This window comes from Falco rusticolus, chromosome 13 (genome assembly GCF_015220075.1).
Source record: "Falco rusticolus isolate bFalRus1 chromosome 13, bFalRus1.pri, whole genome shotgun sequence".
In the NCBI taxonomy this organism is placed as follows: Eukaryota; Metazoa; Chordata; class Aves; order Falconiformes; family Falconidae; genus Falco; species Falco rusticolus.
The window spans coordinates 18,902,575-18,930,562 of record NC_051199.1 but is presented as its reverse complement, the minus strand read 5'-3'; the positions used below and the strand labels follow the sequence as shown (position 1 = coordinate 18,930,562).

General features: G+C 39.8%; 1 protein-coding gene across 6 annotated transcripts in view; it reads right to left on the bottom strand.

The window, feature by feature from the left end:
* The window catches only part of ARMC9 (armadillo repeat containing 9), a 67,552-nt gene extending 40,526 nt beyond the window's left edge, over positions 1–27,026 (bottom strand). For 4 of the 6 annotated variants that reach the window (XM_037406975.1, XM_037406978.1, XM_037406980.1 and 1 more), the window contains exons 1-10: positions 26,942–27,026; positions 26,433–26,520; positions 23,897–24,022; positions 23,158–23,328; positions 22,028–22,183; positions 19,690–19,782; positions 18,536–18,560; positions 11,950–12,107; positions 9,901–9,999; positions 2,158–2,193 (exon numbers count right to left, since the gene is read on the bottom strand). In XM_037406975.1, the coding sequence (XP_037262872.1) occupies positions 2,158–2,193; positions 9,901–9,999; positions 11,950–12,107; positions 18,536–18,560; positions 19,690–19,782; positions 22,028–22,183; positions 23,158–23,328; positions 23,897–24,022; positions 26,433–26,483 (915 nt within the window). In that variant the 5' untranslated portion in view covers positions 26,484–26,520; positions 26,942–27,026. Of the gene's footprint in view, positions 1–2,157; positions 2,194–9,900; positions 10,000–11,949; positions 12,108–18,535; positions 18,561–19,689; positions 19,783–22,027; positions 22,184–23,157; positions 23,329–23,896; positions 24,023–26,432; positions 26,521–26,701 lie in introns of all 6 variants that reach the window. The other 2 variants (XM_037406976.1, XM_037406979.1) reach the window with 2 other exon arrangements.
* Between the last annotated feature and the right edge of the window lie 962 nt (positions 27,027–27,988).

The following is a 27,988-nucleotide window of genomic DNA, read 5'->3' as shown; positions in this document are numbered from 1 at the left end:
CTTATATTTGTGTTGGTTCTTGCCAAAGCCAAACCAGGTGCCATATTAAGTCAAGTAATTCTGTCACAATGCAGATTAGCCACAGATGGCAGCCCTTCATTTTTGAACGAAGTGAGGCATGAATGCAAACAGCATGGAATGAAACAAAGAAGTTCAAAGGGGGAAAAAATTATAAAAGAAAACAGATGTATTTCAAGTGCAAGCCAAAACCACAATTGATTTTATCAAATACTGTAGCCCCGTATTCAAACCAATGCGACTTTGCTATTTGATGTATATATTCATAATACGCTAAAGGCTAAAGCTGAAAGCCAGATTCTGTCATCAGTTACCACTCTGTACTATAAGAAAATGTACTCTGAAAAAGTACTATAAGAATTCAGTGTAAAATCAGTGCAGGTTCAGAATAACCAAAGTTACGTAATGAATACTGTGAGGAGTAAAACAAAAGTCTGAGCAAATTCGTATATATCATTAGCACTCACAAATTTATGTTGAGCTTATTTGTTACATGCTAATTACAACAACACTGCTACATGCAGCCTATGATGGATTAGATTCTGAGCTTGTGTAACCTGGCAGGTCTACTGGGGCTATGCAAATTCATTTCGTAAGATGATCTGTGAATGTTTTTAATTATTTTTTGTCTTACTTATACTAGAGATATGCTGTTATGAAAACTTCCCACTTACCATACAAAACAGGTTCTAAGACATCTCAAGCATACATAAAAGTCACACTATAATACTATGTGATAATGTAACGACAAGACATAATGTCAGAAAAAAAGTATAAAATTATATAAACAGTGAGGGGAAGCTGGAAGCTATCTGTGTATTCAAGAAATATCTCAGAATTAGCATCAGATAGCTTTAAAAAATTTTATGAAGAACTCTGCATTTAAAATTACTACAATCTACAATTGTATGAAGTTACTTGTATAAGGGCAAAACTTTTCATTAGCAAAGGACATTTAATTCATAATTGCTCATTTGTAATCAACTTTTCTCAATCTCAAAATAGACCATTATGAGGGAAGAAAATGTTAAACATCAAGCAAGAGGTATCCCTTATGATCATTCACATCATCAACAGGAACAGATCGATTGACACTGGTGATCTTTTAACACAGGTTAATGTGGATTGTATTCTCTTTATCAAGGTAAAAAGAAGCACAGAACATAAGGAATAGTCCGCTGCATTCAATAATGCCATGACTATTTCTCAAAACAAAATGTTAAGCAGGAAGTTGAGTGCCCACAGGGGTTACTGTAATTCCAGGTGATGAATACATTTGGAAAAAAAGTAGGTTTTCTCAAAGGGTGAAATCTTGTTTTACCCAAAGTGATCAAAACAAAAATATGGATTATTTTAAAGCAGAATACTGACTGACATTTTTCAGAATTGGTGTCAATCACTTCTATAAATTGATTACATACCAAGTTAGTTAGAAGTAAACTCATTTCCTCTCTTTGCAAAGAATGCACTGACTATGGGCAAAATTAGATACTTATGGTGTACTTGTAATACTGCCAGAATACAAACTTCCATCTGGGTTACAGAAGTCACAGGCAGTTCGCAGAACACTGTTTTGCTTTTTCAGTTTTCAGTGAAAGAGGTTCCATTTTAATTGCATGAAAGAATTTTATAATCTTTACCAGAGAAAGTGCGCTTCACTTTAGAAATTAAAAATAAAAATACGTAAAATATGATGCACCTCTTAAGAGTACAACTCAATTTGCTGTATTGTCTTAATAATAGTTACTTGCTTTGTCAAAGGTGTTGTGAGATCAGTTGGTGTTGGCACACTTCAGACATTGTACACTATATACACTGATGTTCATGTGGAAGAAAATTGCTTTCTGCATGCTATAAGGAACTCATTCATGTAACAGAGTTGTGGACAAAGCTGCTCTTATGTTGACATGCTGTGTTACATGTATTACAAAGCCATAAGGTTACTCAGATCTTCTGTTCCATTCTCCATGCAGAAATTCCAAGCCTTGCACATTTTTTGGCTCTTCATAAACCATACAGTTAATGCCATGACAAGTTAAAATGCACAGAAAATTGTTACACATTGTGAAATGAAGAGAAATACAGAGTGTGGCAGATTGAGCAGGCAACGTTAAAGGATATAAAGATATAGACACTTACATATCCGTCATCACAAGGGCTCATAGAGTAATATCCCTTTATGGGCAAACAGGCACACATTAAAATGAAGAAGATTAAAAAAACTAAGTTAACAGAAATAAATCACAGAGAAATGCACAGTTCTAAGAAACCAACAAATAAAAATTAGCTAAAAATTAACAGACTACTAGCTTTGAAAATAAAAGTATAAGCACCTTCTCCCAATCCACATACTTGTATGTTTTAGGACTGTATTAGTGTGTCTCTCTTGTGATGTATTTACAAGTTCTCCTTTCAACACCTGGCAAGCATATTCCTGTCTGCACAATATTCCATTATAACTGTCAGTTAGAATAACTACATAGCAAGCACTGACACATCTATGTGAACATACGACTTCTGTTGTTCACTACACTGAAGCAACTAGGAGAGAGATACCAACGAACATGACGTCAATCAGAAGACCTCAGCTTCTGAGAAAGCAGCAGCAGGTATTCTCCATACTTGCTTTGACTAGAGTTTCTAAGCAGCACATAATGAAAGCCGAGAGACACAATTTAAGGTTTCAGCAGCGTTATCAATTAATTCCTCAACCCAAAAGGCTCCAAGGATAAATTAAGAAAAAGTCTCTGGAAGGAAACCTAAGATTTAGTTACTAAAATAAAAGTGGTGATAATTCATGGTTTCAGTAGTTTAGCACAAAATATGCCATTCCCTCTTTAATTAGACTAAAATATTTAACTTAGAACAGTTTTATATCTCAAAATAACAGTCTTAATTCAAAACAAAAGTACACAGTTCAACACAATGAAATAAGACCAACATTAAGCATTCTGCTTCTAGTCCTGTATGAACTGGCCAATATTTACTTTAGAGGATATATTTGTGCAGATAAATAAGCACATCAACACTGTATTTATTAGCAGGTTCCTCTTTAACAGACATATACAGCCTTACACAGACAGTATAAGAAGCTTGCCACTCTTCACTGTGAGCAGAAAATAAAGTTCCTTCTATTCTTTAACTGATTTTTAAAATCTGACATTATTCTTCGTATTACCATCACACTCAGAATTCCCTGATGTGAATGAGTATTTTAACTTTTATGGTGTTACACACACATACAGACAGTTCCGAGTGAAGAAATTAAAAATTAAATTTAAGACAAAGGACAACAATAGAGACTAATATGCAGGAAAAAGAAACCAGAAAATAACGTATGTCATGATGAGAGGACATTTCAACACACGCATGACCTCAGCCAGTGAAAATGTACGTAGGCATCAAGACAAAGATGACATTAAAGGAAAGTTTCAACATTAAAGGAAACCACAAAAGGTTGGATCAGATGACTTTTCAAGGTCCTTTCCAACCTGGGCTATTCCGTGATTTGAGGACAACAACAGGAAAAGTTTATGGAAACCCTTACTGATGGTAACACCTTACCTTTAGTGATTAGGAGTTTATGCAAACAAAAAAACCTGCCCAGGTTGCTACAGGTAGTTGTATCACCTGCAGCAAGTTGTGAAAAAGGCATCATATACTCTATCAGCAGAAAACAGGACCTTCTCTTTGCTTACATAAAGAGGTACGTTTGTTTCTTCTTTACCGTATATAAGAGTAACATATAAGAATCAGACCATGGAGAGGCATGGAGAAGACTGGTATATTTCACCCTAAGAAAAGCTTGCTTAAGGTAGATGCTGTTTGCTGTAGTGTGCGCGTTATTTTTAAATGAAAGAGCTTACATCCACATGGTGCTCGGTGAATCCACCCTAAATGGTTCAGAGTAATAAAAAAAGCCCCCGAACTTCTGTTACCCTGTCTCCTAGGTTTCATGTGGTCTGCTGGTGAAGAAAATTCTTTCACAATTAAGAAACAGAATACCTGCCACCAACGATTACAGCTTGATGGCATGTTCACATTTGCAGTAAAAAGTATTGAGGAAAAAACCAGCACAGAGCACAGGAAAAAAAGGAGCCCATGCCAGCTTTTACAGCTACTCCAGAAAATTAAAAAAATTCCTCCTTGATTACAGTCTGTAAATGACACCTTAACTTTACAGAAGAGCTAGTGCTTTTCTCTAAAAACCTATTAAAAAAATAAAATAAAAAGTTTTCCACAGCTTTAAGAGTTGTGCCAAAAGAGACCTAAAACTTTCAAGGGACATTATTTCATTCACCTAATTGTAGGGATAGGTAAATATACTTAGAATTAATAGCAGTAAAAACGTAATGGGCATTCATTCTATTCCACGACACAGAAGCAATATATGCAAACAACTATACAGCTTTCTAGTCACAGAAAAATGCTCCAGCAATTAACTCACATTTTGACTACTGACAGAAACTGCACATCTGAAGCAGCAGTTCCTGTTTTCCCTTTAATCTGAAGTTTAGAGAATCTTATTCCATTATCTCTAACCCAAGAAATTCCAGGAACACATACATGCTACTTGAATCAGAAAAACTACTTGTGGGTTAAGACTGAGCCTATCCTAGTTTTGATGGGGAACCAATGTATGGTGCTTCAGTGAGAAAAAGCCAGATGCCTCTTGGCTTCATGATGTGTATTAAATAGAAAATTGTAGGTATCAGAAAACTACAACCCATGCTTCTTCCTCATCAGGCAAATTATTGTTAGAAAGAAAAACAAAAGAAGTAAAAAAGTAAAACTTATCTCAGGAGTATTAAAGATATAAGGGACTATGATACATCACTGTATTTAAAACTATTATTTTCAAATTTACCATTACCCACATCAGTTCTCTATCCAAACAGATATTAGAATGTCAGGAATCTGATTAAATATTCAAATGAATGTTTCCTCAGCTTGTCAGACCTGGTACTCTGACCTCCTATTCTTAGAGCCAGACCTTTTGCTCTGACAGTTCTCCCAGGTTTCTTATCTTCCAATACAGGACCACACATGTCAAATGACATGACGGAAGATGAGAATAACATTCAACAGCAGGTAGGAAAAAAGCCTTATGGTAAAACAGGGCTTTAGAGAAGCCTTGGAAACATCTCCTGACTGTAATACAGTAGTGTGGCCTCCCTCTCACTACCTGCAGCAGATGCATCCTGTTAATGGATTGTAGAGCAGGCTCACAGCTGACCCAGGAGGTCACAGAGCTGGCAAGAGACATGAAGTTGCTCTGCGAAAGAATGACATCCAAGCCAGTTTACCAGAGAGCACAAAGCAACAGTCAACACCAGAAGCTCTTGCTAAATAAGATTTTGTGGGTACGATTACACTGGGAAAGTCTTTTCATTAAGAGATGTCATTGCCTCAGGTCTTAAAGCCAGTTTGGTGAGAAAGACTTGTTCTGGGATTTGTCTTCCCGATAAATGTTTCTTCCAGTATGAAAGGACAGGCCTTCAGCCATGGTGGGGAGGGGGGCCAAACCAGGAAGCTGATGTTTGCACAATAACAGCACACATTACCAAGTGATACACGCTACCTTTATTATAATTTCAAAGCCTGAGAGCTCAGGGCTCTATATTATACAACACTACTTTCCTGATGTTAAAAATTGAACACAGCATACAAAGCACTGGGAACAAAATCAAGTTTGCATACAAGTAATGCTACCAAGGATGTAATCCAAGGTATACTCTTTAATTTCCTTGGGCAATACCTCATTTTGCTTACAGCAGTGGTACGATCTTCCTTCCCAGTATAACTTAAAACTACCAGTGTACTGCAGCTGATGTAACAGAATATACTGTACAGCTCAAGTACACATCTCAGAGAATGATGCAGCTTTAGCATTTTCTGCTCTCAGAACCTGCTCCCAAACCTGAATTGTCCCCTGAGTTGCACCAGTATATCTTGACTGAAACCAAGTACTTCCTTTTTCCAAACTATGGGATGCATATCCACTCATCCCATAAGTAAAAGTGGTAGAAATTTAAGCATGCAGTAGTACAACAAAAAAGTAATTTCCTTGCTAATGATTTTCTTTTCTGCTCCCCTGTTTAGAGATAATTAACTGCCAAAACCAATTTATTTCAGGGTTTGGTCCCAATATCAGTGATGTCAGTGAGATAGGGACAAACCCTGAATACTCAAGGCAAAATGGGAAAAACCCACCCAAACCACCATATTTAATGCCTGCCAAAACTCTTTAGACACTGACATCTCTCTTTTTTTAAAACCTCTCACTTATCTTGCCTACACAGTCACCTAAATGGTATGGATGAGCAAAGGAGCTGCCCTTCTGCTAGTCTCTTCCATCTGCAATTATACAGGTGACTGCCCCTTAGAGCAGGAGTTTTGTGAAATGGAGTAGCTGGAAAGACCACACTCTAGTGTCTCTGACTAGCCACGAGCAAAAAGGGAAGGGACTTTCCAACACAAATCCAGCACAGATGCTGCAAACTCATGCTACTGCTTAGCCTAGGTCACAATGCCTCCAGCTTTATTCCAAAACTTACACAAAAACCTGAAACCACTTAAGGATAGAACTTTTAAATAATAGAACTTTTAAATAACATTTAAGTGTATAACAATGAGGTATTTGGAATCCTTGAAGAAAAAGTAACGGGATGCTATAGTGGCCTAGTGGCAAACAGTCAGAACTTGGTTTTTAGTCCATCTCATCTGGCTTCCTGGATCCACAGAGTCAGGGAGTGGTTAGAAGTATTTTAGGATGATGAGGAAGAAGTCTCATTTTTCATCTCAGAAGATGGGCTATATTTATTTTTTCTTCTTACACTTATTTATGTTTCTGCATGTTTGCTATTCATATATAAAACCAGAACTCCACATTGGAAATAAACAAGAAAATATGATCTATCAAGTGTGGACAAGAGGATATGATGAGGAAACCTGGTTATTATGCAGTTAAGGTCTACAAGCAAAGACTGTGATTAGCCCTCCAAAACTTGGCTAATGCCTCAGACAGCCTGAGTGTGTGGGTCTCTTTATAGAAACATTAGATTTCAACCACAGTAGCTACTACAACCTCATTGTCAAGGAGTGACCTAAACCAGTCGAGAAACCCTTAATTTAAACAGTCTCAGTGCTATAGCTGTCCTGGTCCTTCACTAGAGACTTTGCTGGCACAGCAACTACCTCAAATAGTGTGGGTAAAGAAGCCATGAAGTCACACAGAAATAGTTACACTAGTAAAGCCTAGTATAAAAATAGATAAACCGTGCCAGAAGAACACAGCTTTACTCAACTTAACCTGCCTAATTTGGGACAGAAGGGAGGCAAAAATTTACTTCCAGGAAGGAAAAAAATCCACCACCACCAAATCCTCTTTCTCTGACCTATCTGCATAGCTGGGGACTGTGCTGAAGGGGCCACAGTGGGTTAAGTATAGTGGCAAAGGTGCTTCTGGAGCAGAAATGCTTTTGGAGACACATTTAGAGAAGCAGGAATAAATAAATATGATGCATAAGATAAAGAGTCATTTCACAGTTGAACATCTTTTAGTAGGAAACAGAGGAAATACAGTTGCAAAAGATTTTGAATGATCACCTAATCTGTCCTGAAGGATCAGCCAAGCATCAACCATTCCTTGTAAATGGTAACTGTTTGTCTACCTTGATCTCAAAAACCTCCAGTGACAGACATTCTGGCTGAAATACTGTGCTTATGCACTGCTGCTTACCCACTTCTTCAATGACCAGTTATTGTTCTTAAAAATTTTAGAAGTCTTTTTTCTCCACAGAGAAGGAAACAGATGCCTATACCTACAGGCTAAACTGTACGAGGACAGATGTTTATGCTAACACAGCATGTGATGGGGTACGGAAAGACCTATGCAGTCTAGCAGTAATCCACCCAGCTTTTATCAGTGAAGACACAGCTTCAGCCACTTCTGCACTCTCTGCAGAGTAGACAAAGAAACAAATCAGCACCTTGCGTAAAGATGACACTCTTCTCTCTACCGACTTCCCAAAAGAGTTCAAGAGATCAGAGGATCAACTTATGACAGAAAGAAAAGAAATAATAAGAGTGAAACCCCGGACAAATGGAGCACCTTGAAAGAAGAGCAGAAAAAGAGAAGCCTTGATGCAAGCAGACAGCAGGAACAGACAGAAAATGGTACGCGGCTGTACAGAATGGATAATTTCAGTACATGGAAGGGGAGCTGGGAGATACATACAACCCCAACATCAGAAGGCAAAAATGCCGAAGACTACTGGGATACATAAAGGATTATCTTGGAAAGCCATCAGCAGGGAAAGAGGGAAGACCCCTGAAAATTGCTGGTTAGAAGAAAGATGAGGGGGGTGCACATTATGGGGTGGGAGATGACATAACCATGCACCACGGACATGGTGTAAACCGGAGGAGAAAGAAGTGACAGACAGCCCCTAATGCTGAAGTAGCTGACAAACAGAGATCCTGGTTCCTTCCTGAAACCCTGGGATACGCAGCCTGCAAAAGCTGCATGGCAGCCATGACATGCAAGTCAGAGAACGGAGTTCTGACCATTAACATGGAAGCGAGGGCATTTAAACTGGCTTGAAGAGCAATGACGAATAATATTTATCTCTGAAAATATTAGCACATAGAAAAGGGAACATTTTTATTATCTTCTCATCTTTCTGTAACATATTTTCAAGAGGAACAAAACGTTCCTCATAGCGTCATTGTTATTACAAACCTTGGCTAAAATAAGGAGCAAGAATCTTACTTTCTTCTGCTTTTCCTTTGACACTTTACAAAGCTCTCCTACTAAAAAGTTAAGTATACACGAATGTCTGGCATGGCAAAAACAATAAGCACAGTTCGTGACTTTGGCTTGTCTTTGTAAAGCAGCAGCACACAACATTTTGTACTAAAATGTTTTAAAGCAGTTTTAATGTCAATGTTTATTTGAAAATCTTGAACAAGATAGGTATTAAAAAGGTTGTACCACTGAACAGCTCTTACACTATCATTTAAATTTCACACCCCCAGGGGCACAGTTTCACAGACACTAGAAACTATCCTAAGCTGGTTCTGCTGCTGGAAAAACACCTCCCTCTCCATTTAGGCAGAGCAGACTGAGCAGAACATTAATGGGCACAAGCAGCTCAGTACACTGCAGCCATCTGAAGAGGAAAAAGCAACTGGTGAAGAGGGAAGAAAATAACCCTAGGGATCCTGAGCTGCTTATCAATAAGATCAAAAACCCTTAGATAGGGGGTGAAAGCCCATCATATATATTAACAAGGTGGTTTAGGTGTATCATCTAACCGCCCATCTAACAACTAGCTCTTACAAAAAAAGGGAGGTCCTCTCTTCCTCCTCTTTTCCCCCCATTTATTCTCATGATCCTGACTGATGCTTCTGCTTTAGCTGGCTAAGCCAATTCACTCCAGGGTTATAGGAGCATCATTGACAGCAGAAAGGCAACAGAGCATGTACCCAGAGCTGAGCAACACCCCTCCCACCCCCTTTTTTTTTTAAGCTAAATTAAATTGGCCAAGATGTGCCACCAAACTGTACTCAGCACATTAGTTTTAGGGGGTTTGGGGTTGTTTTTTGGTTTTTTAAACATTCAGTTAGCATTTTACAGGTACACAGCTGCGTGTTACCATAACACAGAATTAATCATACTTATGTAGCTATGACTGTGTAACTGTATCATTCACCAGCACTTGAGATCAATAGAACCTTATGCATTGCCATATTTTCTTAGACATAAGCTTAGACACAATGTTTTTGCTTTACTATTTCACATTCATTGTTCAATATACAGCTTAAATGGTACTGTCTTCTGAGACATTTACTGTAAAAATCCCAAACGTTAATACTTACAGTTCCAGGCCTTGTGAAGTCAATACTATGTGCTACACTTTGCCTCATCTGATTGCTAAACAAGCGAACACAAACACTTTGAAGGTACTCTGGTGTGATCTAAAAATTAAGAAACATAAATAGACAACAAGATTATATAAAACTTACACTTTCTGCCAGACATATGTTTCTATACTAAAGGTTGGTTTGGTTTTTTTTGTTTTGTTTGGGTTTGGTTTTTTGTTGGTGGTGGGTTTTTTTCTTTTTTTAAAAGGGCAAGAAATCACACACCTGACACTCATAGATGCAAGAACAAGGTATATATTGCAGCTACAGTTCTGTTCAGAAATTAAGAAAACTGTAGACTCTCTTCATCTGGGAATAGTTACACTATTCACAAGACTAACGCTAAACACTTTCAGGGAGTCTAGAAGAAAACGAGAGTTTGTCCCACCTACGTTTGCAAACGGATTTTCCTCAATCAAGAGGTAACTTGTCCAATAGTAAGTATGAAACAGTTTTGTGCTTTAGACTTAAGACAATGATACGATGATGTGCTGTCTAGCTAAAGGGCAGAACTTATGCAACTGTCTTGTAAAGCAGAGAGAACAAATATGAATTACACAGTACAGCATTTTGTGTTTCAATGCAAAATATCTCAGCAGGTTTAGTTTTTTCTATTTGAGGAAATCTACACCACAATAAAACTGCTTAATTTCAAAACAATTCTCAGCTTCCCCAGAACAGACGTGAGAGAACCGAGGTTACAGAAACACAAACAGGGACACTTCTGATATTCTGACCTATAGCAATACAACAAACCCCTTCAAATTCAGAACGTTGTTAACTTCAACATGATTGCACTCAATACCCAACTCCACTTTGGATTCAGAAACGACACAAACAAGATTCATAACGAAAGAGCACCCTCAACTGGACACGCTTGGGAAGGATCACAAGACTGCTCAGCACAAGGCTTACAAAGGAAATTAAACAAGCATCCGCAACAAAAGATAACCAGTGCCTGGTTCCTCCACCTCAGCAGGTAAGAGGATATCACCTTGGAGAGCACCGAAGTGTGAAATGAGAGGCAGCAAATGAATTACTATGTGCTTCTTGTTGTTACCGAAGCTCATGTGAGCAGGTACCTTTCCTAATCTTCTGTAAAGCAAAACACACACCCACAGGCAAACTTTCCCCTGCAGTAATGATGTGAGCAGACAGTGATCCCAGGTGCAGAGTAACAAACTACAAGATGTTCACGCTGATGACGGCAGGAAGGTACATGCTGACTTTTCAGCAGGCAGCACAGGAACTCCTAGGTCATTCTCCCTGAGAACAATTCACAGCTCCTTTAAAAGCATCTAGAGGCCACTAACATCTGCCATAAGAATAATTTTCTGGTTATACAGAAGTTATAGTACAGAGGCATGCTTCCAGAGAAGACGGCACAAAAGACGAAACATTACATCATCTTTGTATAAAAAATATCCCTAAGAACATTGTACCTTCTTCGGTCACATACGTGTAGCCCATTTCTCACAGCGAACAATTCATGCAGTCCTACCCCAGTTTCCTTTACTAATTAAATCAGTAAATTCAGCTTACCAGAACAGGGAGTAAAGCTTTTCCCTCACCAAAATTTTGGATGAAGAGATTGCTTCCACCACAGTGTAACTTAAACCAGACCTGGCAGCAGTTTTAAATATACAACCACCTGTGATAGGCTTGATTGCAGTCAGTAATCTCAGAAATGCCCGCTAATCACTGCTGATGCCAAAGCTCAAAAGGGAGCTCTCACAAGAGATCCAAGATGTCTTGTGAGATGGTGATAGTTTCTTCAAGATTTGAGCCAGCACAATTCAACCCATCTTCTGCACTACCTTTATGCTAGTACTCAGGGACAATGGAACAATCCCTCACCTCTTTCAAAGTGCTGTGTTTCATTAGTAGAGATGGTACTTACAGAAATGATCATAACTACAAAGCTTAATTCACATTCTAGCATCCACTCTCTCTATATATTTTCTTGTGGGGGAGAAGCAAGTACACATCTGAGTCATCTCTTACCATCTTGCCATTGACTGTGGCCTCCAAGGAATCCACCAGCTCTGCAGTGACTCCAATGAGATTACGGTAGTCCGCCTGCATTTTGTTAAATCGTTTCAGGTAGGTCATGGTCCTGTGCTCAGATTCCACTAACTGTTGATGAAGATGTTGCAACATTTCTGTCGTGAGAATAATGAAAAAGAAGTAACATCACCTTTTCAACCTAAATCACAAAAAAATCCACAAGTATTTTTACTGCTCTGAAGGGACAGCTTCAACTGCTGTTGTGGAATTACTTTTATCTAAGAGGTAGAATTTCACTGCAAGAGTTAATTCCACACTACTAATATGATTTCATTTCATCACAACAGCTACAAGTATTTGTTTTGCCTTAATTGCCCAAAGAAACAATTGTTTCACAGTTACAGCAGCAATACAACAACAATAAACATCACTGACTATATTTGTGAAGAAGATACTGTTTTAAAGATCTGTTGATACAAGATGTTCCATGTTAGAGACAAAATGAGACTGTGGGCATCAAATCAGAAGAATATATGACAAAATGCAGCTGAGACTTGGTTAATGGAACTTGCTATCTGCAGATGAGATTGACACAGTATCTTCTACGTTCACCAAAGTAGGCAAAAAACATCACATGGAGCAACTGGGAAGGTCAAGCAGCCACTTCAAAGATAAAATAACAAAAAGGGGAGAATGACAGCACCCAGGGATTCATGCCAGTGTTTGTTAGATTACACTGCAAGGCTGGGTGTTTTCTCCAGTTAATTTACAGAGATAGACCACTGATATTTAGCTTATGTAGTGCTTTGCTTATTTTAAAGTAAATACAAAGTCTTCTGTCTTTTAAGGGAAATGGTAGAACTCTCAAAAAACCCACAACCAAACAACATTCAAGTTATCCAGTTCTTCATCTGCTATTGAAACACTTACTGGATTCTTTGAAGTTACTGGGAATTCTCTACTTCATTCTCTACTTCCACACAAAAATTTCCAGGTGTTTCTATTGTTTACTGCTTGATAGCAAGCTGTATTAGTTACTTTTAGTACTTTCAGTTTCTGAAAATAACTCAAATTTTTCTTTTATTTCTGTCTGAATTTTAAAAGAGTTACATTCCTGATCCATTTTTTTTTCCTTCAGGTTCAATTACTTTAAGAGACAAAAGCAGCAAACTAAGCACCAATCTGCATCCTCCACTCCAGTCCCAGACCAAGCCAAATTAGTGTTCTACATGGAATCTGAGGCTGTGTACTGCAGCGCACATCTTCATGACTAGAAAAAACTGTGAAGGGGAGGTACAATAATCCTATTGTTACTGCTGATGTTTACGTAATTTGCTAGAACATTATGTTTTGAATTAGTTTGCTGGGAAGCTAGTATTGCTCTAGTGTTGTGAAAATGGCATCACGCCATCTGCAGAGACTGGGTATTTACCATAAGACTTTCTGTTAAATGGGCAGGAATCAGCCTGACTGCAGAGTTTCAGGCAGAAGCAGGACTCATTTTCAGAGATTCAAAATTTTCTGGGGTTAGAGTAGAGCATTCCAAAGAGCCCAATATGACTCAGCTGAGACCCAAAGGGAAGAAAAACAAAGAAAGTACCTAAGATGCAAAATTGGAAACTAGAAAAACTAGTTCCTATTCCTGCCTTTGAACAGACTTTGCCCATGATCTCTGAGGAAACTATTATCTTTTTTGATGATTCATTACGTCTTTTCATGAAGATGTAGATCATATGTTCCTGTAACATAGAAGCACTGGGAAACATCACGGATATAAGATATCTTCGGGATCTTAATTTGGAGAATCTTAAGCAGTACAAAGTTTCACCACACAGTTATGCTCTGTTTAAAAAAAATCCTCAGCATATAATACCTTGCAGCTATGATAAGCAAGCTCTGGAGAATTTAGGTGTAGTTATACAAACACTGTCCCTTGCCATTTGCTCTCTGAACTCAGGCACAAACGTCTGCTGACCCATGGAAGTTGGCATAGTGGAGTAATCTTCAGGACAGGGAAAAATATGGAGTGGAAGTCCTGCGTTAGCACTACGGCTTACCTGGTAGAGCCTTCACAAATCATCTTCTACAATGGCAATCTAGTTATATTGCAGGTAGAGATGTACTAATCATGCACAAGTATCCAACAAACAGCTTCAAAAAGCTATAAACATATGGACATGAGACGCAAAACTGCCAGAAAAAATACTATTCAAATAAAACTGTTTGTAAATCTTTCATTACAAATTATCAAAGTCGTTAGTTCTATGAATTCAGAAGTTGGAAATCGCTTTTAAAACTTGTCACATCTTATGGATTTCAGGGTTTCTGAAACAGGCTGCTTTTATCCCGTTTATATTAAGAGCAGTAGATGACAGAAGTTTATTTTTACTTTCAGAAGATTTAGCAAAATTATCTTTTTAATGGGATCTTTTAGAGAAAATGTGCATTAATAGACTTTAGCTATAAATAATTGACAATCCTAAAAGCAAGCATGGAATACAAAGAAGGTACCTTTTCTTCTAATCTGTATTTTCTCAAAATCTACGTGTTGATAATAATAATAGTTTAAAAAAATAAAGAAGTTATTTTACTCTTACAGCCTCCTCCCCTCTAAGAATGGCTGCTTTCTGAGAGCCATTAATGAACGGCAACATTCTGCACCTGCAGGATTTGTGACTGATACCTGGTATCAAACTGAAATCAAGCTAACCTAATGATATTTTTCTTAGTTTCTAAGGAGGGAGCCAAAGACGGTGTGAAGTAACAATAGAAGCTGTGACAAGCCACAAATCCTGTTCAAATCCAGCAAAATGCACTTAAAACCCAAAAGATTAGAAGAGCTCCCAGTAACATTAATCTTGCTGAGTGTCAAACTTTTTTACAATTCTTTAAGCTGTTAAAACCATCTCAACTGCAATCAATATTCATCGACTTAAAAATCAGAAGAGTTAAGATATCTTCCAAAGACATCACAAATTATTCTTCTTTAATAATAATAATTCATTTTTTATTTTATTTTTTTTCCACGGCCATCACTGCTAAACTGCTACCATAGCTTTAATATGATACATCTCCAAAACAAGATTATTTTTCTAAACCAATAAAGATTCTGAGAGCAACCATTGCACAAAACTAGCCACTCTTCAGCACTTTATTTCTTTGCCTAGATGAACAAATTGGAATACATTTCTATTTAACTGTGACAACACATTGGATTCAGAAATTTCCAGTGGACGTATTTAGAGCACGACTTTCACTCAGAGGAAAGTTGGAAGCACCGAGTCAAGAAGCATTCAATTTGCTTTGCTTTTCATAGCTCAGGGAGGAAAATTCCCAGTGATGAAAATCCATCTTCCAGCTACAGTCAGCAGGAAAAACTACATAACCAAAACTCAATGCAGCTGATGAATGCTAGTATTGGCAATTAAGAAACAGGGTCGAATTTACCCCTTGCCTGTTACATTCAGGGATTATAAACACTGGTCTTTACCAAGAAGAGGGAGTCAAAGAGGGGAACCTCAAAGTCTTGTCATATCATGCATTTTTTATATCACTATCTTCTCACACATAAGTAATTTTATTAAAAAAGTAAAAGTATTTCATGAAAAATTCTCTTACTGAAAGAGCAGCAGGAAGCTTTCATCACTGACGTGTGGCTGACCCAAGTACAGACGGCTGTTGGAAGAGCTGGTCCTGTGCTGCCCCATTACCCCCTTGCATTCCTGCCACATCCCCATAACCAATAACAACATTCACGCCGACAGACCAGGGAGCTACCACTCCACATAAAAATTAATATTTTGTTGCTTAACATGTTAAATCATTGCCGTTTCAGTCAGGATTGGGCAAAAAGAAAGAGTGCCTTTCAGAGGCAGTTCACATTTATGTCACCTTGCAGCAGGGATCAAACTGCACCCATAACAGGAATCAGTGTGACACAAAACACTTAGCTTCTCCCTTTCCCTCTCCCAGACACAACCTCCAACACGGATCTATGCTTTCTACATATGATAAGCTTATACAGGGTGTGGGGGGAGAGCTCTGGACCTAATACCTACCAGAATCATTATTCATACATAGAGGAAAAGAGGAGAAAATAAAGGACAGAAGACTAACCTCCTGGTTTAGGAAGATACAGCATACAGTAAAGCTTGTGACTCTGCCAACTGAAGACACTGGCATTAGGCATCATCTGAACTACTGCATGTTTCTACCAGTCTTCATGCCTGCTCTCTTGTGTATGTAACTGTCAAGCTTTTTTAGTGTGTTGACTTCAGTTCCTATAAGCATCCAAGGAGTTACACACACACAGAGGTAATTCCACAATAAGCTTTTCTCTCTAAGTGAGAGATTGGTTGTTAATCCTTTACAACAACTTACCTCAAACGTGCTTCCTGACCTTGTGCTTGCTTTCTCTGTCTCCCTAATCTCAGCCCACCCTCACACAGTTGGCTAGAAGCACTGACTCTGGCCAGGCTGAGTTCCTGCATACAATGTACCAGAGCTCTCAGCAGAGGACCTGCAAGTCCCAAGAGCTGCTGTCAAAACACCAGGGCTCCTTAGAAGACACTAAAACCTTGCTCTTAGAAGAGGCAGTAGTTGCCTTGTCTCCTTGCTTATCTTGTTTCCATAAAAGTTATTATCCATATTCTAAACTGCCATCTTTCCACATTAATAGTCATTCAGACCACAGCAAATCTTGACAGACAGGTAGGTCACACTTCACCTTCTCATGTGGCAATGTGACACACTTCCCCCACTCTCCCCTTCCCCAAAGTAGTGGAAGAGTGGCTGTGAACTCATCCACTGATTTGTAATGAGGCAGTGAAAGGGACAGTAGCTGAACACACTTCTAAATACTTAATTCCCTTTGTTCCTGTTAGCACAGAGGACACACAGAAGGTCTGAAGCTCTCTGCAAGATGCCAACCATTCTGCAATTCTCTTTCCAGCCAAACTGAGAACATACGGGAGAGTTGCAAATTAAGCTCAGCTGCCACACAGACAGCTTTGAAAATCATACAGGTATTGAAGTTTTTTGGCAAATGGGTAAAAAGGCAGACTGTAACAGGTAAGGTAAACACACTAAACTCTCCAGGACACCCTGAAGAGCATGTACACCACCCCACCCAAACCTGAAGTGCTTCAGTATGTCAGACTAACGGCTGACAACTATTTACAAAAGGCTGTTTTCAGGACCCTTTGCCATACTGCTCTTCATTCATGCATTGCCTGTTAATTCTCTTTGCGTTTCTCCTTCACTGATAAAGTAAACATTCTCCAGCAGTATGTACCATGGATCCCATGTGATCTGAGCAGCATGCTGCAAAAATAACATCTCTGATCCAAAACTTTCATACAAAACAGGCCTGAAGTAACCTTTATAAAAAATCCAAACCTCCAAGGCACAGAACAGATCTACAAATTAAGGCTGACCTGCAAAGATTCAATACCATGACAGTCCTCATACTTGGGCAAAGCACAGAAGCTACCTAAATAAAAAATAATTAGGCCCAAAATAACCTAGGACCAACCATGTAACTATTTCTTTTTCCTCAGAGTATGGAATTATTGCCTTCAGGAAAGTCTACCAAATGGAAAAAAAAGAAAAAAAAAAAAAGAGATTAACTTCCGGAAAATCTTTCTATTATTCAGTGAAAGTCTAACACAACATAAAGCACAAAATAACAAAGAAAATACCTGGAACTCACAACGGGAGATGAGCCTAACTTTCTCCTTAATTTAATCTACAAATAAAAAATCTTCAGTGTAGAACTACAGATTTAAGTAATTCAAGATGAAAAGTCATTTTAGGAACCCAGCTGGGCTCATAAAAATCCCTACCAATAAAGTGAACACAAAGTGAAGTGAAAAAAATGAATGCAAGGTAGCTGGGAACCCAAGTTCTATTTATCGAACTGATTTTTAAAAGGAACATATTTCAAGTGCCATCAGCGCTTGAAATCTAATGGTATTCAGTGCTGAAATTATTACTTTTTTGAAGAGTCCCAAGTAATTTGCACACTTAAGTGTGTATGGACAGCTTACGTAGAAATGTAACACTTCAGAGAGTCATGCTTAAAACATTCTTATTCAGGAGACAGCAATATGTAATATTTTAGGACTTTAAACAGGATGAGTGAATAGAAACAAAAATCAACTTTGTCTAAGATCATCAAACAGTCATCAGAATAATTAAGTGAGATTTCAAATCCGGAAGATGCAGATAGGCAGAAGCAGGTATGGGAAAGGAATCTGAGGAAACAAGTTTCATCATAACTAAAAACGGAAAACTGGTATGCGCTTTGTACAGAGTTCTCCACTTGTTTTCACCACATTTTAAGCCTATTCTGTCCTGAAATACACATTCTACTATTAGGCCCTCTCCCATTTCTAGTACATGCCTATGCTCAACCCTACTGACCTCAAGCAGCCTAGCAACAGCTATCACTAAAACAGGAGTCTGGATTTCAAAGGACTACACATGCAATGATGGGGAAACTAGTGATGCATGGCAAACTTTCCACTACTATTACAGCCCAGTATAAGCTTACGGAATATCCTTACCACATCTCAGCATTTACCTTTGTTGCACTGTCCATTCTCCTTCTGTTGTTGTAAAAGTAGCAGTAGTTTAGGAAAAACGTGCATCCTTTCAGTACGTGTTTGCTCCAGAGACACAGAATGAGAAATTCAGCCAACTGACAAACCCAGCCAAGCCAAATATTCCTACTGTCCCAGGCAACAGCCAATGCCTGATGCTTCACAGGAGAGCAAGGATAAATTAATCAATAGAAAATACATAAAAATTTCCTAAGTGCACCATGTACAATGTTGCATGGAAACATCAAACTTTTTGCTAACCTTTAAAAATACTAGATCCAGCCCTGAAGTGTAAGATACAATATGTTTAGAGTGGAGTTACTAACTCCAGAAGTCAAACCGCTAATTTTACATAGAAACAACATACAAATATGCAAGTATTTTAAGACAAGTGACACACTTTATACCTGAAGTGACTTCTTTATACCTAAGAAATATTCAAGGCTCAGTTAGGATCCAGTCCACTACTCCCTAATGAGGAATAAGCAGAGAGAAGAGATAGATACAGCAGGAAAAGGACTTTCAATTTCTGTTTAAAAACAAAAAAAAAGAAGGAAAAAAAAAAAAAAAGACAGAAACTAAGACTCCAGTTCAGTGCTCTCTACCTTGCCTTCAACTGTACTAACCACAAATGGAGAAGAAAATTTGTCATATAGCTAGACAGTTTGCAAATCAGGCCTGACAACATAGCTTAAACAATATTATTAGAAAAAAAAATAACAGTCTGAAACAAGCCATTTAGTAAAAGAATAATTTCTGGAACCCTTAAAAGCCCTGGAAAACTTTCAGCTAGTCCTTGAAATGGCTAATTGAAAAGACCAACAGCTTTACAAAAGCCAAGAAAGAAGTCAGGTCAGGTCAGTGCCAACAGGTATCCTGTACTTTATACATGGAAGCTAAGAATGGTCATATAATAAATATGCAGGTTCATATACATCTATACATTGTCTTTACATAACTTTTTTAAAAGGCTTTTTTGAATGTGGAATATAAACAGTGTTTCCTATCATAAAAACACTAACGGCAATATTACTGCAATTCTGCAATAAATCCTAGCAGTGCGCTCTTCCAATAAATTATACGGCCTCTTCACAGTACTTCTAATCATCTTCAAAGTGTTTTCTCAAAAGGATACAAATAGAGTGAGAAGCCGAGGCGTCTGTCTGGCTTTGAGAGTCAGACACAGGAACTTTTCCAATCTTGTCCTTAAATCCAATGTCCAAGAATCCTCGAAAAGAAAAACAAATTATGACAGTTGATCACCAAATATGTACACTGTCCTGAAAGTACCGTTCGGATCCCAGCAATCTGCCACTAGTAAACAAGGTAGCCAGCACTGTATTGAAAGATCTTCCCTTCACTGTTAACTGAAGCGAATGTGTTTGCTAGCTACCCATAAAAGTGTACAGAAGCTAGAATAGTTCAGCATTATTCCTAGACAAGAGTTCTAAAAACACAATGTAGCTTTATTTCAAGTACAAAACTATCATACAGTGTTGGTGCCTTGTACGCACATGCAACGACTGCCTCTTAATTTAGAAGTACCTTTAATATATAAGCAACTTGAGAAAAAGATAAAAATATTAATATTAATTTTAAATTTATTAAATAGAGTACAAAATAAGTAATTTTCCATTGCTCGGTTTTCAGAAAGTAATCACTGTAGTCATCTTTCACTCCTAACAAGATATGGGAACTGTAAATTTTGTCAATAACTATGACATGACATCACCGATCAGGGTACTAAATTTCTAAAATAAGGATTTGGAGGAAAACAACTCGCACACAAAAAATAGACAAACGTATCAGCCTCTAACTGGAATGCTGTCTTCTGCCTGACATAAGGTCTCATTAGCACAAGAAAATAATAGTCAAGGAAAAAAGCCAAACTCTATCTAAAAATTCACTGAATGCTTATTTCTTCTTTTTCAAACCTTCAGTTAAGCTAGTTTCTGCTTGATAAAAAGCTAGCCAGCAAATTAAAAAGCAGAATCTTCCAAGAAGTAGCAGGAGCTTCCTAAATTTACTGCTGTATATGCTGCAACCCGTTCTCACAGCTCAGGATTTGCCCTTATTTTACCATGCTGGAGAGCATGCAGAATTTACTTGCTGCATTTACCAATTCTGTACCCAGACAGCGCTGCACCACAGTATGCTGTAGATTACCAAAGGAAACATGTCTCCTACAGAGAGGAGCGTGTATTATTTTTCAAGATGTATTACACAAACAGACAGGAACTCCAGCTATATAAAACACCAGACGCCTGAGGAAAAAAATATATGCCTTAAGAACACTGCTTAGTAGACTAGTGACTCACTGCTGTTCTTTCTCAAACGTAAAACAATCTGTGTTTCAACACTAACATGGAATGAGCCGTACAATTCCCACAAGAAAATATGAGTGACTGTGGACTAAGAGCTTGGACACTGAGTTACTATGAATAAACTCAAAGATCTCGTCTTAGATAAGGCAAAAAAAAAAAAAAAAGCTGCTAAGAATACTTTTCAAAGAGCAGTCATAACCCACCTCCGAGGTCAACCAGTACATCTCATTATTTATAGCTAGTCCCAAAGGAAAATGGCAGTTTATGCCTTTTTTTGGTGTTCAACTGGAGCTCCTCATCAGCTGGTACATCTCAAGTCAGCCCTAGGACAAGTATAACTTAAGCTTTGGTTTGATATCAAAAAGCGTGTGGCAGCAACGCAGGCTGAAGATATCTCCTCCCACTACAACAACTGCCTGTAGCTGCTTAGATAAGCCAGGACAACTGTCCCTGTGGTAGGATGGTGAAGCACTTCAAGCATATAACCCTGCAAAATATCATACGTGTTTTACAAACCAATTGTGTACACGTGTGTGTGTGTACATGGGAACGTGTGTACACACACATTCATGGGAAACAAAGCAGATGAGTTGCTTGATCCAGTTCAAGTGCAACCACACAACCAGCTGTTTCCACTTTTTTTGGGGGGGTGGTGGGGTGGTGTAGGGGAAGAGTCTCAGAACACAGACAACCTTGAGTCATTTTCTGTTACACACGGATTACTTATAAACTCTTTCTCTTTTCCACATTAAACAAAACTGCTTCAGTCTCCTTATGCCTAGCTATCATGTTTTAAATCCAACTATACATACACAGATAGAGAGGTTGGGAAAGACTTGAACTACTCTATAGCAATTCCCAGAAGCATGCAGGGCTGTGTGGAAAGGAAGGACAGGCAGCAATTCTTATTTATGGACAGAAAACTGGCATACCATTTAGGCCTCAAGCAAATAAAAAACATATATTTAAGATGGTATTCTGTTATTGACAGCATTCTCACAACAGTTCCTCCATCAAATATATGTTCTTTTATGATAGTAATGTCTCAAAGAAAACAATAAAAGCAATTACCAAACTAAACATCATTCAATATCTATTACTCATGAAGAAAATCATCATAAATACCATCTCTGCAAAACAGATACTTACCTGGAAAAGTTCTTTAAATGAAGGATGTACCATGGGGTTCATAACAAAAGGCAAAGCATAGAAGGGCAGAAACTCTGTGTTCTGGCTCAGTGCAGCTGCTTTTGTTTCCAGGTAAGTCTTGAAAGGAGAAAACCTTTCCTCAAGTTCAGCTTTGTTCTAGGAAATAAAGCCGTGTATTAATTTAGAAAACTCTGAATGCACTGTAAAGCTGGCAAATACAAGCAGAGACCTAAATACATCAATATAAAATTTTAAATCCCAGAATATTTTTTATTTAACAAGCAACATTTATTTAACTAGAGTGCATTATATCTTGTTTTCAACACTCAAAAAAAAAAGATTATTTAAACCAATGTTGTTTCTGTCATCAGGTCCAACAAAGAGAGGAACAATTACTTTTTGAATGTAAATTATTGCTGCGCACTTCAGGCTGGACTTCTAAAGCAAAGTGCCATTTCCACACTCAGGCCAGAGAGAAAACACCTACTTTAGACATGCCTTATTTCAGTGCTAAGTGCAGAACCATAAAATCCATTCACACAGCACCAGGAAGGGGAGCTGGCACACATAACAGAACAAAAGCTCCTTAGGGGCTTAAAAACACACTCAAGGCATCCAAATACTCCTGTAGCAGCTGACAAGTGTAAGGCAAGAGCTAGTAAGCCCTGGCTGATCTGGCTGACTCCAGGCTACTTAAATGTCTCTCCATCATAAGAGTCCCATGTAACAGAGATTTTATTTTATGACAGCTTGGAATTATAGTTTTCAATATAATTAAAGATTCAGTTTTCCCATTTTATCAGAAACGTTTGCATTTCAACACACAGCTTGAGTCCAAACTGGAAGCAAAATAAGTGTTTTAAGAATCTCCTATGGACTACAATTACAGGTGTCAAAGTATCAGCATGCTGGTATTTTCCCAGGAGCTCCAAGATAAGGACACCAACTTCCATCTCTGTTCTTCACAATGCAAAGGGTCTGGGTTCAACTAAAATGCAGACTGTGGCCCAACAACTGGATACACATTCTGCAAATTCTTCTTACTAAATATCCCATTCTCACCCACATTAAAGAAAATAAATGAAGTAAAACAAAAATAATTTGAAGAGTGAATTGTGAATTAAACTTACAGGTTTTCCCGTAGTGTGTTTGAAGAGATAGACGGCAAAGTATACGTGAAGATAGAACTCCAGCTTCTGAGCAACTGGTTCATTGTCTCGGACTGAAGATGAAATATGGTCCTCCCAGAGCTGGAAGAAAACTTCCTGCTCACCATTTTCAAATGCTGTAAGCAGATCTTTCTGCAAAGGGGAAAAGCATTCAGTGAAAAACGAAACACAGAAGAGCTACATTTTTTCCGACAGTAGGTTAGCGAATGAAGAATTCAAGAGTCATCTTAACACTTTGAATTCAAAGTTTTATCTAAAATCTCTCATAATTCATTCACCGTCTAAATATTCCTTCTCCACCTGTCCAATATCTCTGAGAGCCTGAATCAACCATCAATAAAAGAAGTGAGGCCCAAATTCTCAAGCATGTCAGTCTGTGGACCCACCTTTACCATAAGGGAAAAATAAATGCCTACAGTGTGTGAAAATCAGTCTTGCCAAAGCATGGCAAGCTCAGAACCTAAAATAGCGTGAACCAAAACTACTGTCTCAGGCTCAAAAGGACTGGAGTTCTGAGAAAAATAAAAGACCAAACTTGAAGGTTCCTGGACTGGAAGAAGACTGCTAGCAGACTTCTTCAAATAATCAAGAATCTGTTCAGATAGTTCAGATAATCACAATGCTGTAGTAGTTCACACTGTGGTTAGTGGCCTTTAATTGTTTACACTTACTTCGAGTAAGACTAAAAATGATGCATTACCTGAACAGGCAAAGCATTTGAATCTCGTGAGGAAACACTTCCTGGTTTAGGTAGTGGCTTCCCTTTTATTTTACATTCCTTTGTAAATACTTTCACTGTTTCTTCAAATTCAGCAAAATCCAAATACTACAAGACAAAAGCGCATAAGAACAATATTTTATTATTATTATTATTAATGCTTCAATGTGTGACCCATGAATTGACAAAATTCTTTCCCCTGTTGCAAGGTCCATAAATGCCAAAGACAGTACAAACCAAGAGCTGGTACCTCATGGTAGGAAAATACTGTTTCTCAAATAAATTTCCCCCCGCATCCTAGAGAATAGTACTGACAACCGAGCACATTATAGAATCAAAACATCATTTAGGTTGAAAAAGACCTTTAAGATCATTGAGTCCAATTGTTAACCTAGCACTGCCAAGTCCACCACTAAACCATGTCCCTCAATGCCACATCCACACCATCTTTTGAACGCTTCCAGGGATGGTGACTCAACCAGTTCCCTGGACCGCTCTGAAAGAATGATGCCACTTGATTTAGTCAGTAACTTCACTCAACCAAAGAAGAAAAAGAACTAAAATCCATTAATGCTATACCTTCGTTGAAAGAAACAAGTAAAAAACTTCCTTGCAAATAATGTTTTCAGAGGGCAGAATTCTTAAGTGTGATTCTCATCTCTGCAGCAGCAGTCAGACAGCTTGAATTCTAAGCCAGGTCACTCATCTGAAGCTGTGCAAACCAAATTAATGACCAACTAGTCAAGCGCTGTTCTTCTGAGAGAAACAAACAGCCCTGCCTCTTCATCCCACAATGTACAGCCAGCATATTACACACAACTTTCCCCTCCTCTCCCCATGTCAGGACTCCTAGTTATTGGTTACTGGGGCAAGACATCACATTTCATTTTGCAAACTTGATCTAGATTCCCAACACTGCCACAGAGAACAAAAATTGCTTAGCTCCTTCACTATTAACATAAACAGTGGTGTAGCAATGCTTAAGTACTTAAACACCTTTTTAGATTTGTCTTCTGAGATTCACAAAAAGATTTACGTTGTGTATGATTTTGCCATTTGGTAGACTCTTTAGGCAAGCAGTAACAGACTGTCAACAGCCCACCTGGTGAAAGCTGGGCATAGTGACAGGTGACTGCTGCTCCTGATCACCCCTCCACAGCACCAGCGGAACTCTGCAGTAGGTTGGGTCACACAAGCACACAAGGCAGGGGGATTCAGTTGTTGGTTCAGCGTTCACTTAGAGCCCTAAACCAAGCTACCAACACAGTCATGATCAAAGGAATGAGGCAGTAACAAGCAGCAGAGATCACAGTTTGTGCTCTTGTTCCAAATCATAAATATCCCATTTTAGCCAATTTATCCAGAAGGCTGCAGCGCAGACTACCATAGAGGCATCTGCCCTTGAAAGTCTGTCTCTTGCTGCCTTCTTCACAGGACCGTTTCACACTTTAGAATATAACCTGATTTCCTTTTATGGGCAATATGGGTAAATGGCCTACCTAGAAAATCCTGCTTAGGTGTTAAACCATGGAGAGATAGTAGCCTCAGGACTTCAGCCTGGGCATTGTCAGCTCTAGGGTTTTTATACGTTTCTTATTTTATACACATACGGAATGAGGTGACAGCTAAGCAGTGTTTTAAAGATCTCACGATTATCACACACTAGACCTGAGCTCCAAAGCTGTCTACAGATTTAATCAACCCAACTGTTCCCTTAATGAAAGCCTCATTTGCAATGAACGATAGTTAATTCTAGACTGATTTGACATTTGCCGGCATTTAATGAACGTTGAGCCCTTTGAATTTACAGAGCATGACTATAGTTGACCAGCTTGCAGATACGTAATTAAGAGGCGGCCAGTCAAATATTTAACTTGAAATTTAAACAAAATATGTGAATACCTATAGTGACAAACAGAAGAGAGTGAAAAATGGGATGCTACACACAGCTGGCAGAACATGGCTCTGGGAGAAGGGATAGACACCATAAATAATGTCAAGTCGGGGCATAACAAGATAAGCTCAAAAGAACCAGGTGGTTAATAAGACCAAACAGAAAATTACTTGAACTATGTGTGAACTACCCTTGGTTACCATACTAAAAGAAAGTCCCCTCCCCACAGAACATGTGCAGTGAAAAAAAATATTCTAAGAACCAATGAGAATGAAGTGTGACTAAATGTAATTGTAAACAATCGTTCAAAGTGTATAAAGTGTTTCATTGCGTTAAAAAATGCAGCTAGCATTGTGGATTTGCCATCTACCACCCACTTCTGCACAGACATGTGATAAACAAATACGTCGGCTTGGTGTGCAAACCGGGGATGTGCACTGGGGTGATGCACTCTGCTTGTGAGACAACACGGCAGGAGTCAGTGCGATTTCGGGGAGCAGCTAACACTTGGCCAGGTAAGTAACTCCAGAATTCAGACCGCAGTTACAACGCCCGGCTCTGAATACAAGCATGAAATTTTGCCTTTCTCATTTCAACCAAAAAAAGGAAAAGGAGAAAACCAACCTCTCTCACTAGTCCAAGTAACTCAGCTTCGTAAGCCAGCACGTCACCCATCGCCCTGCGCTACCGCTGCGGCGGATCGCTGGCAAACCTAGAAAGTTGTAAAGCAGGGGGTGTTGGCAGGGGGTGGGCGCAGGGGGTGTCGGCAGGCAGCACAGCGGTTCGCGCAGCCCCGCAGCAGCCCACCGGCCACCCCAGCGCCACACAAGCCGCAGAAGCCAGAAACACGCCACACACACACACACACACACACCCCACCCCCCGTGCGGTACCTCCAAAGGCCCCGGAGCCGGTCCCTGCAGACCCGCACGGCTGCGCTCGCCAGGCCGCGGAGCGGTCCCACCGGGTCCTCACAGCAGCCCGCGGGGGCGGCACACCGCCCCCAGCCCGGATCGGGGTGCTGCCGCCAGCCCCGCTTAGGGCCGCGACGGAGCAGCCCCGCCAGCGCCAGAGCCGGTCGGTGGGCAGCGAGCGCACCCCGAGCACCGCGGTACCGCCGCGCCGCGGCCTACCTGCCCCGCGGCACCAGCCCTGTCGCCACAGCAACCGCGGCTCTCGTCCCGCACGCCGCGCCGCGTCCCGCCGCACGTGATCTGCCTCAGCCAATCCCAGACTGGGACGCGCGTCACGTGACGGGGGTGCCGAACCGTACCGGGGGCAGCGCCCCCTGGAGGGCGGGCTTGGCCGCTGCAGCTGCCCGCTGGTGGTGCTGAGGCGTCGCGTTGTGCCCGTTCCCACTCTTAACTTGAAGAGTTCATTTTTTACAAACTTATCTACTGTCTTACCACATTGTTTTGAACCCCCCTGCCATCCGGGGCAAGCCAAAAGTCTTCCCAAAGCACGCCACGCTGCGTGCCTGTCCGTAGGCCCATTGCTTCCAGCTGCACAATCACACTATTTCTTCATCACAGCCTTTACTGCCCGGCAGTATCTGCCCCGCCACCAAGTGCTGCGCTCTCTGAGGGGATGGAAACGCTGGGAGTGATGCCTGCCCCGATTAAAACAGGCCGTGGCCGAGGCTGCCTGCTCCGTTACCTCACAGCCTGGAGGGGGTGTTTGACGCAGGCGCCCCTTGCCCAGGCAGGCCCCAGTCCAGCCCTGGCACAGCTGAGGGGAGCGACGCCAGGTTGTGGGCACATGGCTGGTGGAGCATGACCAAAACACAGGAAGATGGGCCAAGCCCCTTATTGAGACTTTGTCCCATTTTAATTAACGGTGGTGTTAATAAACCTCTTGCCATTAACACCAAGTTTCTAGCAAGCATTGGCTAGACACAGCAAAACAACACTGTGTCACCAGTGGTGTCCTGCCTGGGGTTTCAGGCTCACCCCATGCAGCCTTGTGTTCCACCACGGACACCTAAGATGACCCGTGTTCTCTGCATGTCCCACAAGCAGGCACAAAGCACCATCTTTCTTCCTTTGAAAGGCTGCTGAAGCAGGCAGCTGGAAATGAATGCAGAGATTTGCATCAGCCCCCCCACACACACATTCTACCTTTAAGAACCTCACAAAACCCAGAAGCTCATCTCACCAGCCAGCTCTGAGGCACTGCTTTTC